This window comes from Doryrhamphus excisus, chromosome 4 (assembly GCF_030265055.1).
Source record: "Doryrhamphus excisus isolate RoL2022-K1 chromosome 4, RoL_Dexc_1.0, whole genome shotgun sequence".
Lineage (NCBI taxonomy): Eukaryota > Metazoa > Chordata > Actinopteri > Syngnathiformes > Syngnathidae > Doryrhamphus > Doryrhamphus excisus.
The window spans coordinates 3074879-3087500 of record NC_080469.1 but is presented as its reverse complement, the minus strand read 5'-3'; the positions used below and the strand labels follow the sequence as shown (position 1 = coordinate 3087500).

The window sequence follows — 12622 nt, the reverse complement described above, 5'->3', positions numbered from 1 at the left end:
ATTAACCTAGTATGTTTTCGGAATGTGGGAGGAAACCGGAGTACCCGGAGAAAACCCACGCATGCACGGGGAGAACATGCAAACTCCACACAGAGATGGCCGAGGGTGGAATTGAACCCTGGTCTCCTAGCTGTGAGGTCTGCGCGCTAACCACTAGAGTAAGGTCATCATTCAGAATCTTATTCTAGTCGCTCTGGTCAGCAAAAAAGGTCAGCATTATGAGTAACAAAACAAACAAAGTCGCAACATTTGGGAAATTTAGTTGAGGATAAATTATTATCTTACAAAAATAAAGTCAAAATATTACGGGAATAAAGTCACCATATGAGGGGAAAAATAGGAAAAGAAAGTTGTTTTTAAGACAGGAAAAAAAACAACAGCATAAATGGAAAAAGAGCAGTAATTTTACAATTAAAAAAAAAAGAAAAATATTTAGTTTTGTTGAGTAAAATTGTTATTTTTTCTGAAAATTGGGTTTGGAAAAATGTATAATTTGTGACTACAATCCTGTAATATTTGCCATAATATTTTTACTTTATTCACCAAAATACGCAACTTTCTTTTTTGTGTCTCATCATATTATGAAAAATAAGTGTGTTTTGTTTGGGAAAACATCATATTATATGAATAAAGCCCTTCATTATCCAAATATAGGTCGTGAAAAAGTCACAATAATATGATAAAACGTTCAAAATATGATGGGAATAATGGCAGAATGTTATGGGGTAATTGGAAATAGATTTGAAAGTAAGGAACTTTATTCTTTGTTTTGTTTTGTATATTGGTTTCTCATAATATTACGACATTAAAAATGTTTTCTTTAATATTTCTACTTTTTCTAACTTGTAATATTGTGACTACAATCCTATAATATTTCCCATAATATTTAGACTTTATTCACCAAAATACGCAACTTTCGTCTTTGTTTTTTTGTGTCTCATCATGTTATGAAAAATCATATGATCATAAATCCTAAACATCATATTACATGAATAAAGCCCATCATTATCCAAATATAGGTCGTGGAAAAAGTCACAATAATATGAGAAAACTGTCAAAATATTATGGGAATAACGGCAGAATAATATGGGGGTAATTGGAAATAGATTTGAAATATTCTTCGTTTTGTTTTGTATATTGGTTTCTCATAATATTACAATAATTAATATTAATTATTTATTAATATTCATTAATCAATAATTTATATTAATTTATAATTATTGATTAATATAATATAAATAATTATTAATTATTGATGAATAATTAATATTATTAAAAAGTCTTTAATATTTCAAATTTTTTTCTTGTAATATTGTGACTACAATCCTGTAATATTTCCCATAATATTTAGACTTTATTCACCAAAATACGCAACTTTCGTCTTTGTTTTTTTTGTGTCTCATCATGTTATGAAAAATCATATGATCATAAATCCTAAACATCATATTACATGAATAAAGCCCTTCATTATCCAAATATAGGGCGTGAAAAAGTCACAATAATATGAGAAAACGGTCAAAATATTATGGGAATAACGGCAGAATAATATGGGGGTAATTGGAAATAGATTTGAAATATTCTTTGTTTTGTTTTGTATATTGGTTTCTCATAATATTACAATAATTAATATTAATTATTTATTAATATTCATTAATCAATAATTTATATTAATTTATAATTATTGATTAATATAATATAAATAATTATTAATTATTGATGAATAATTAATATTATTAAAAAGTCTTTAATATTTCAAATTTTTTTCTTGTAATATTGTGACTACAATCCTGTAATATTTCCCATAATATTTTGACTTTATTCACCAAAATACGCAACTTTCGTCTTTGTTTTTTTTGTGTCTCATCATGTTATGAAAAATCATATGATCATAAATCCTAAACATCATATTACATGAATAAAGCCCTTCATTATCCAAATATAGGGCGTGAAAAAGTCACAATAATATGAGAAAACGGTCAAAATATTATGGGAATAACGGCAGAATAATATGGGGGTAATTGGAAATAGATTTGAAATATTCTTTGTTTTGTTTTGTATATTGGTTTCTCATAATATTACAATAATTAATATTAAATATTTATTAATATTCATTAATCAATAATTTATATTAATTTATAATTATTGATTAATATAATATAAATAATTATTAATTATTGATTAATAATTAATATTATTAAAAAGTCTTTAATATTTCAATTTTTTTTCTTGTAATATTGCGACTACAATCCTGTAATATTTCCCATAATATTTTGACTTTATTCACCAAAATACGCAACTTTCTTCTTTGTTTTTTTGTGTCTCATCATGTTATGAAAAATCATGTGTGTTTCGTTTGGGATTAACATCATATTCCGCGAATAAAGTCCAAATATTACAAAGAATAAAGTCATAATATTCTAACCAAAAACTAATTACAAGATGTGATCACATGACTTCTCCAGGTCTGCTTTGCGTGCGCCAGAGCATAAAAAGCCATCAACCGGTGGATGAGCTGAAGAAAGGTCCCTTTATGCTCCGAGTTCAAGTCCTGCTGTACAGACTCGTTGATGCGGGTGTGGAGGTGGATGTGTGTCTGTCGGCTTTTTCACGATGCAAGAGTGTCGTGTGGGAGAGCGTCATTACTCTCCTGTCCAAAAACAAGCCCCAAAAAGCCATCACATGTGCAGCCAAGAAAGAAGACGAGGGTGAGCGTTAGTTAATGTGTGTTTGATCATGACTAAAGACTGCTTTTAACGAGCTTTGTGTGGTTGTATTGGTAGGCGAAGTGATGCCGGCAAACGCAAAGCAAGTGGATCTCGGCGTCGCACTGAGCACCGGACCGCCATGTCTATGGTCCTTTTTTGACCATTGGTTCCTCCTTCTGCCAGCTGCTCTCTTCGGCTTGAAGTCGCGTCCCATTTCCAGTATCTGGATGTTGTCTGCCTGCCTCGCTGAAATAGAAAAGCATGAAGGTAATTCTCCCGAGCACGCACTTTATTCACTTTAAGCGATGTCAACACTTACCGCTTCTCATTGCATGTTGACCAAATTTGTCCAAATTTGCAGGCTGTTTTTTTTTAATCAGTCCTGAGCACAATTAAAAATTAAATTCATTTGGTAAAATGGAATAAAGACATTATTATCAGGAAAAAAGGTCAGCAAAACAAACAAAGTCACAACATTTGGGAAATTTAGTTGAGGATAAATTATTATCTTACAATAAATAATAAGTTATGGGAAAAAAGTTGAAATATGAAAGCAAAAGCCCATCATTTCCACCGAATATCGGTCGTGAAAATGGAATAAAGACATTATTATGAGGAAAAAATGTCAGCATTATGAGTAACAAAACAAACAAAGTCAACAACATTTGGGAAATTCAGTTGAGGATAAATTATTATCTTACAATAAAGTAATAAAGTCAAAATATTATGGCAATAAAGTCACCATATGAGGAGGAAAAATAGGAAAAGAAAGTTGCTTTTAAGACAGGAAAAAAACAACAGCATAAATGGAAAAAGAGCAGTAATTTTACAATAACAAAACTGAATTATATTGAGTCCTAATACATAATATGTGGGGGGAAAATTACATGAAGAAAGTTGAAATATTTTTTTTTAAATTAAGAAAAAACATGCTAGAATGCTGAATGTGAGTGTGAATGGTTGTTTGTCCATATGTGCCCTGTGATTGGCTGGCCACCAGTCCAGGGTGTACCCCGCCTCTCGCCCAAACACAGCTGGGATAGGCTCCAGATAAAGAAAAAATAATAAAAAAAAACAGTACAAAAAAAGTACAATTCCATATTTTGGAAAATACTTTGGTAAAAGCTTTAATATGATGTGAATGACATAAAAAATGTGACTAAAGTAATAATATTGTATGCTGGAGCCCATCCCAGCTGACTATGGGCAAGAGGCGGGGAAGGATAAAGTCATTCGAGAAAAACAGTTATGGGAAAAAAGTTGAAATATGAAAGCAAAAGCCCATCATTACCACCAAATATAGGTCGTGAAAATGGAATAAAGACATTATTATGAGGAAAAAAGGTCAGCATTATGAGTAACAAAACAAAGTCGCAAAATTTGGCAAATTTAATTGAGGATAAATTATTATCTTACAACAATAAAGTCAAGATATTATGGGAATAAAGTCACCATATGAGGAAGAAAATAGGAAAGAAAGTTGTTTTTAAATAAATAAATAAATGGAAAAAGAGCAGTAATTTTACAATAACAAAACTAAATTATTTTGAGTCCTAATACATAATATGTGGGGGGGAAATTACATGAAGAAAGTTGAAAAAACATGCTAGAATGCTGAATGTGAGTGTGAAAAAAAACAAAACTGAATTATTTTGAGTCCTAATATGAGAAAAAATATATATTTATATATATAGTTGAAATATCAAAGCAAAAATATTTATTTTTTGTCAACATCACAAACAAAACAACAAGTACAATTGTAATTTTTGGAAAATTAGGTTTGGAAAAATGTATAAAGTAATATGGGATTGAATTCATAACTTTATGTGGGGAAAAAGTGACAAGAATAAAATATTTTTAAAACTGAGAAAAAAAGCAGTTTTATGAGAAAAATGTTGGAAATGTGAAATCATAATATCAACAAAATGTAACTTTATTCTTTGTTTCTCATAATATCACAACATTAAAAATGTTTGTTTTCTTTCATGTTTCAGCTTTTATTGTATTTTTTTTTTCTTGTCAAATTATGACATAAATTGTGTGATATTTCCATAATATTCTGACATCACAATTTTATTCTCACCAAGGTGTGGGAGTCGTCACATCTCCGGTGAACATCGTGGCACATTTTCAAGACCCTTTGTTGGCACCGAGCAAAGTGAAACTTTTATTTTGGAAGTGCTCTACACAAGATCTCGCCTTTCAAATGCGGCAACACAGCACAACACAGTGTCACTTACAGGGAATGATATCAAGGACTTAACAGGAAGTAAGTATTATCATTTCCATCCATAAAGGCTTGGGGAATATTCCATATCTGTAAATTATCCGTTTTTTGTGTTAGTTTTAATGACATTACGGCGTCACTACACTCTGATTCTACAAGTAAATTTAAAAAAAAAAATTTTTGTTTCCACATATAGGCCATTTTGGGGATATTCTAATGCAGGGGTCTCAAACTTGCGGCCCGTGGGCCAAATGCGGTGCGCAAGACGCTACTTTGAGGCCCAAAGTTTAATGTTGAAATGAAATAAAACGGAAAAATACACGTCAAGATAAAGCATCTCATGAAACATGTTAAAGTTACGACGCTGCTCCCAGATGGAACTGAGTACGATGCTAACTTGCTAATTGGGTAAAAATTATTAAGTTTCATTAATGTTCATGTTAAAGGTTAAATAACTGTTAATACTGTACATTTGAATCTGAAAAAAATAATTTCTCTACCAACTGTATGTGGTTTCTTACGTTTTTCTTATTTGCCGTTTTATTATTATTTGACTTATTTATTACTGATTGATTGATTTATTGTCTTTATTCTTAGTTTATATATTTTTATTTATCTTATTTTGTGTATAGAAAAATTAAGATATTTTAGAACAGTGGAATGTTTTATCAGATATTTTGGTGTGGAAAACCGGAACCAAAGTACTGAAAAAGTGTAGGGTATAGCAGTTTTCCCAGTTTTTAATAAATGCGTTTTTTTTGTTTTTTTTGTTTTTTTTTTTGAAAACCTGATGCAGCCCGGCTTCACCCAGAACCTAGCTCCGGTGGCCCCCAGGTAAATTGAGTTCGAGACCCCTGTTCTAATGTCTTTAAAAACATTTTTTTTAAGTTAAAAAGGCTTAAAAGCATTTATGGCCCTGCGGATGCTGCATAAATGGCCAAAAATCATAATAAATAATTTTATGTTTATTATTTTTATAAAAAACAGGCCATCTCATTTGCAATTAGATGTTAATAATTTATAAATGCATTAATAATAATTATAAATACAAGTATAACGTACATACATGTACCACTGCTTTTTACATTGTATCTGTCCAATGATTAAAATACCAATGATTTAATCAGATTAATCACGCTTCATAAATAAATAGTGACCAATCACTATATGCAACTATTAAATACGCACCTGCATTTTATTAACTGAAATATAAATGACAGTACTTGATTATATACTCCATATCAAACTTGTACTTTGAATATTGTTGTCTGTCTCTTCTGTATTTGTGTATTTAAGTGTTTTTAAAAGTGTTGCAAGATTTTGAACCTGACATATAACTCTCGGGATTTTTAAAAAGCTGTGGTTTTAAACTTTTGATGAGGCGATGAAACACCTATTCCCCTTTTAGTGCTTGTAAGGACTTAAGTAATATTTCAAGCGGTCTTAAAATTTTGATCAGTAGTTAATGTAGTGTATTTAATATCATGTATGTTTAAGAATAACTCTGATTGAACTAAAAATGTAAATCAAGCTCAAGCATACATTCCATACCATCATATTATATTTTTGTCATATCTTTTCATTTCAGCTGTACCATCGGCCGGAATTAGAGTTTTTACATGGTAATTATGCACGCATGTAATAACATAATGGAAATGTATTGCACACAAACACAAAGACTTTGCACTAATGTGGGCCTCATTCCTTGTTGGGTGGAAAAGCTTTTCAATATTTCAATATCCTGCTCATAATGCTGTTTGCATTTTTCATGTATGTAAGGGTCTGTCGTCCTTTATTATTTATTGAAACACCTTCACTGTGTAGAACAGACAGAAAAAAGGCTTTGTATGATTCCCTTGCACTGAAAATAATGTTATTTACCAGCAGGAGAAAGTACTCAAATATAAGACGATTTAGTAGTAGTGGGTATTTATATACGATGCCGATCGTATGCCGAAGAGGATAGTCTTTATTTCCTGCAGTCCATTCGACATCGCTTTAATCGTGTATGGTTGTCTGTCGCTATGCGTCACGTGACTGGCTGCACACCAATTTAGGGTGTAGTCCTCATTGTCCTCTGGAGTGGAAGAGTCGAAATCTTTTGTTGGGGCTGCCGAGGTGGGACCATTACTCACATAGGGGTGGCAGTAAGTTGATATCTGAACTGTCTCGATAACTTGTGGGGTGGCCGGAGAATGACAAAGGGTGGCCGCCAATGGCCGCCACGTACAGGTCACTGGTCCACGTTCCAAAAACAAGCTAAATCAGGGGTCTCAAACATGCGGCCCGCGGGCCAAATGTGGCCCGCAGGACACTAGTTTGAGGCCCCCGCCTTGATATGAAAGTTTAATGTTAGCGCGGCCCGCGCAAGTTTGATATGGATGCTGTATGGTATCATGTACCCAGAAAAAATTATTACGTTTGATTAATGTTCATGTTAAAGGTTAAATAACTGTTAATAGTTATCCTCCCTATCCGTGTGGAAGTGGTAAGTTTTTGGCTATTTAAGTTTAAAGGAAATAACTTGAAGGAGGGCAGAAGATCTAAACCGGGGGTCTCAAACACACAGCCCGCGGGCCAAATGTGGCCCGCAGGACACTACTTTGAGGCCCCCGCCTTGATATGAAAGTTTAATGTCAGTGCGGCCCGCGCAAGTTTGATATGGATGCTGTATGGTATCATGTACCCAGAAAAAATGATTACGTTTGATTCATGTTCATGTTAAAGGTTAAATAACTGTTAATAGTTATTCTCCCTATCCGTGTGGAAGTGGTAAGTTTTTGGCTATTTAAGTTTAAAGGAAATAACTTGAAGGAGGGCAGAAGATCTAAACCAGGGGTCTCAAACACACAGCCCGCGGGCCAAATGTGGCCCGCAGGACACTAGTTTGAGGCCCCCGCCTTGATATGAAAGTTTAACGTTAGTGCGGGCCCGCGCAAGTTTGATATGGATGCTGTATGGTATCATGTACCCAGAAAAAATTATTACGTTTGATTAATGTTCATGTTAAAGGTTAAATAACTGTTAATAGTTATCCTCCCTATCCGTGTGGAAGTGGTAAGTTTTTGGCTATTTAAGTTTAAAGGAAATAACTTGAAGGCTACCGTTTAGGTCGCTAGCTCTCTAGTTTGCGAGTTAGCATGTGTCCCAAGACCCTGCAGTTGCGCAATATGTTGTAAATAAAAAAAGTATAAATGTGACTATAGTCGTGTTTTGTCAATGGTTGTTTGTCTATATGTGCCCTGTGATTGGCTGGCCACCAGTCCAGGGTGTACCCCGCCTCTCGCCCGAAGACAGCTGGGATAGGCTCCAGCACCCCCTGCGACCCTTGTGAGGAAAAGCGGTAGAAAATGAATGAATATTTATAGAGCCCTCTAGACATGAAATAACACCCCTATAGTCATCTTTCCATTCATATTACCCATTATAGTTGACTCTGTTGCTGTTGCTGTTTTGCCAGGTCTCACAGCTAGGAGACCCGGGTTCGATTCCCCACTCTGCCATCTCTGTGTGGAATTTTCATGTTCTCCCCGTGCATGCGTGGGTTTTCTCCGGGTACTCCGGTTTCCTCCCACATTCCAAAAACATGCTAGGTTAATTAGCGACTCCAAATTGTCCATAGGTATGAATGTGAGTGTGAATGGTTGTTTGTCTATATGTGCCCTGTGATTGGCTGGCCACCAGTCCAGGGTGTACCTCGCCTCTTGCCCGAAGACAGCTCGGATAGGCTCCAGAACCCCCCTCCGCGACCCTCGTGAGGATAAGCGGTAGAAAATGAATGTGGCAGCATCATGTGACACAGTGTCAGAATAGTATAGTAGATCGGATGGAGGGAGTGGAGAGAGGGCGTGTGCGGGGAAGGTCTGATGCCCCAGACCACAAACTAACATTCATTAGTTGTAACGCAGGTCAGACTCGAACACGAGTGTCGTCCCTCCAGTGTCATGTGATTTTTGCTTGGACCACTTGGAAGGTTTGGACTACTAAGGGCTTTAGGTAAGTAAGACATGTATGGTTGGAAAGTTGTTTTATTGAATAGTGTTATGTATCTTAAACTACTACTGTACTTTATAGTAGAAATTTTATTATCGGTATACTAAAAGAACTTTCATTACACTAGAAAAGGAAAGTAAGCTTCAATCTATCGGTATCTATTTTTTATTTTTCATCTTTTGTTTCTCAGCCCAAACCGCGGGAACATGTACATGTTATTATTCATTTATAGAGTCCTGATTCTGTCATGCGCTTTAGTCAGCGGAGTGTAAGACTGTACTGCATTTAGCATGTACAGTCACACAATATGAACACTGCTGTATTTTACACAATTATTATTTTCCAACATATTATATATCGACATCTAAAGTCATTCTGAGTGTGTGTGTGTGTGTGTGTTATCACCACTTCAGTGCAGTTCAACCGTGTCCAACCTCAGAGGGGTCATCAGGGAGATACGTTATTTTTACTTCCAGTACCAGAGTACCAGCTTCATTTATTTATTTACAGAGGCCGGTAGTGAAGGACTTAGTCGTCCCTCGCCACTTCCTGCTTTCGATTTTGCAGCTTGGCTTTATCACAGTTTTTTCACAAATATATTCATTATTAATTCATAGTTGAATATTATTAGTCAAAAAATGCATACAGTCTCTCTTCAATTGCCGTTGTTCCCCTTGCGATACAATAAAGATTTAAAGGGGCGCGTCGAAAAGAAGTTTCAGTTGTGTTTTAGATAATCAAAATAGGGCAAGATACTGCAATATTACATATTATCGTCAGTGTACACGTTAATGCATGTATATCAAACCATGCAACATTGTTAGAGGTTTTTTTAGAGTGATATACTCAAAATAGTTGTATCCCAATGTCAGTATTGTAAGCTAGCTGAAATTGACTAGTTTTCTGGTGTTATAATGCACAGAAAAGGGAAAGAAATATGTCTTTATGTTTCACATAATATTGTTGTGAATGATGGACAAAATTCCCCAAAAAAGGTGCAGTTCCCCTTTAAGCCATAAATATGCCTCGTACATTTGTTTAACACAATTTAAAGCGCGTAAAGACATAAATGTGTACAAATTGTGGTCTTTTTTTTAACAGTGATAAATGTATACTGGGGCTGCAACTTATCGTGTGGGTCGAGTGGTTAGCTCGCAGACCTCACAGCTAGAAGACCCAAGTTCAATTCCACCCTCGGCGATCTCTGTGTGGAGTTTGCATGTTCTTCTCGTGCATGTTCTTCCTTCCACATTCCAAAAACATGCTAGGTTAATTGGTGACTCCAAATTGTCCATAGGTATGAATGTGAGTGTGAATGGTTGTTTGTCTATATGTGCCCTGTGATTGGCTGGCCACCAGTCCAGGGTGTACCCCGCCTCTCGCCCCAAGACAGCTGGGATAGGCTCCAGCAACCCCCGCGACCCTCGTGAGGATAAGCGGTAGAAAATGAATGAACGAATGAAATGTATACTGTACATGTTACCTGTATTATTATGTATTTTAAATTATTTATAGTGAATGAGATGTGTGTTTTTGCTAAGTAAATGACCTATTTTTGAAGGGAAAAAATAAATTATGACCAAAAATCAGCAAATTTGCAGGTCTATGCAATGGCTAAACTAACAATAGTTAGTTCTCCTACTTATTTCATCAAGGGAAATGCAGTAATGACTATTTGAATATGTTGTAATTGGTAATGGTAATGGTTTTATTTCATTTGAACATGCAACAGATTACAATTGAGTGCATCCCATAATCAGTTCACAGTTCCACATGTCCAAAAGGAGTAGGAAGAAGCAAAACTTATTAAATCCTAGCCCTCCATCTGGTACTTTTACAATCAGTAACTGTTACATTTGTTCACTTCCTGCTTTCCTAATTTATTTTTATTTTTTATTTTTATTTTTATTTTTATTTTTATTTTTATTTTTATTTTTATTTTTATTTTTATTTTTATTTTTATTTTTATTTTTATTTTTATTTTTATTTTTATTTTTTTGTAGAGAAGTATTCGATGATATTATTAGCTAATTGGTTATTTTTAGCCTTATGCATTATTTTAGCTGTTTGAAGATGAACTATATCAGCAAGTTGAAGTATTTGCGATTTTAGAAATAAGGAGTTAGTATGTTCTCTGTAGGCGGCATTATGAATTATCCTTACTAGCCTTTTTTGCAGTACATTTAGCAAGTGAAGATTGCTTTTATAGTTATAAAGAGTGTGATTGTCAGATGAAATCAGCTATTCATGCTTGTACTTTTTGCAGTGTGTAAAGTACATCAATTCGATGAAGACGCAAGGAAAAGGGGAGACTCTCTCATCCCCAACAGGGGGCAGCGCTGTGCAAGTCTACCATGACTACCAGAAGGTGGTGTTTAAGATGCAACCTGAACATGGCCAGACTGAAGATCCCTGCATTGAGGACTTCGCTGCTCAAAGGATCTCCTCTTGGACCGTGGATTCAAGCTCACAGGCCTATTCAGGACCAGAGGACAACTCCACAGACCCACAAGAGACCCTGACTGAGACTTCCACTCTGACCTTTGTTGACGGCCACACCGTTGAGGACCACAGTCTCCATGCAGTGACAAAGATTTACCTCAAAGACTTTGTGCTCATCGATGACGAAGATGACGGGGACATGTCCTTGAGAGAGAAAACGGTGAATAACTTAACAGTCATGGACGGGAAAGCTGCAGACTTGGTGCGTGGAAGACTGTTTTCCACTTCTAGCGGCTCGCTGTCCGAGTGCAAGGATGAAACTTCTGCTCCTCGGGTGGCTTCTCCTCAGGAGCAGAAGCCTTCACGTGGGAAGGAACCGTGCTGCAGCTGCGTCATTCTATGAAGCTCAGTTGGACACAGCTAGTATTTTTCCACTTTGTACACCCAAGTGTTTGCTCAATAGATTATTCATTCATTTTCTACCGCTTATCCTCACGAGGGTCGCGAGGGGTGCTGGAGCCTATCCCAGCTGTCTTCGGGCGAGAGGCAGGGTACACCCTGGACTGGTGGCCAGCCAATCACAGGGCACATATAGACAAACAACCATTCACACTCACATTCATACCTATGGACAATTTGGAGTCGCTAATTAACCTAGCATGTTTTTGGAATGTGGGAGGAAACCGGAGTACCCGGAGAAAACCCACGCATGCACGGGGAGAACATGCAAACTCCACACAGAGATGCCCGAGTGGGGAATCGAACCCGGGTCTCCTAGCAGTGAGACCTGGCAAAACGGCAACAGCAACAGAGTCAACTGTAATGGGTAATATGAATGGAAAGATGACTGTAGGGGTGTTATTTCATGTCTAGAGGGCTCTATAAATATTAATTAATTTTCTACCGCTTATCCTCACGAGGGTCACGGGGGTGCTGGAGCCTATCCCAGCTGTCTTCGGGCGAGAGGCAGGGTACACCCTGGACTGGTGGCCAGCCAATCACAGGGCACATATAGACAAACAACCATTCACACTCACATTCATACCTATGGACAATTTGGAGTCGCTAATTAACCTAGCATGTTTTTGGAATGTGGGAGGAAACCGGAGTACCCGGAGAAAACCCACACATGCACGGGGAGAACATGCAAACTCCACACAGAGATGCCCGATCGGGGAATCGAACTCGGGTCTCCTAGCAGTGAGACCTGGCAAAACGGCAACAGCAACAGAGTCAACTATAATGGGTAATATGA

At 36.0% G+C, this 12622-nt stretch overlaps 1 protein-coding gene across 5 annotated transcripts in view; it reads left to right on the top strand.

Annotated features, from left to right (window-relative positions):
• Window positions 1–12211, top strand: part of si:ch211-12e13.1 (uncharacterized) — a 13025-nt gene extending 814 nt beyond the window's left edge. The window contains exons 3-7 of one of the 5 annotated variants that reach the window (XM_058071655.1): window positions 2463–2705; window positions 2781–2972; window positions 4793–4974; window positions 5729–5766; window positions 6521–8261. In XM_058071655.1, the coding sequence (XP_057927638.1) occupies window positions 2463–2705; window positions 2781–2972; window positions 4793–4968 (611 nt within the window). In that variant the 3' untranslated portion in view covers window positions 4969–4974; window positions 5729–5766; window positions 6521–8261. Of the gene's footprint in view, window positions 1–2462; window positions 2706–2780; window positions 2973–4792; window positions 8263–11191 lie in introns of those variants that run through there. The other 4 variants (XM_058071653.1, XM_058071651.1, XM_058071652.1 and 1 more) reach the window with 4 other exon arrangements.
• The last annotated feature ends 411 nt before the right edge of the window (window positions 12212–12622 follow it).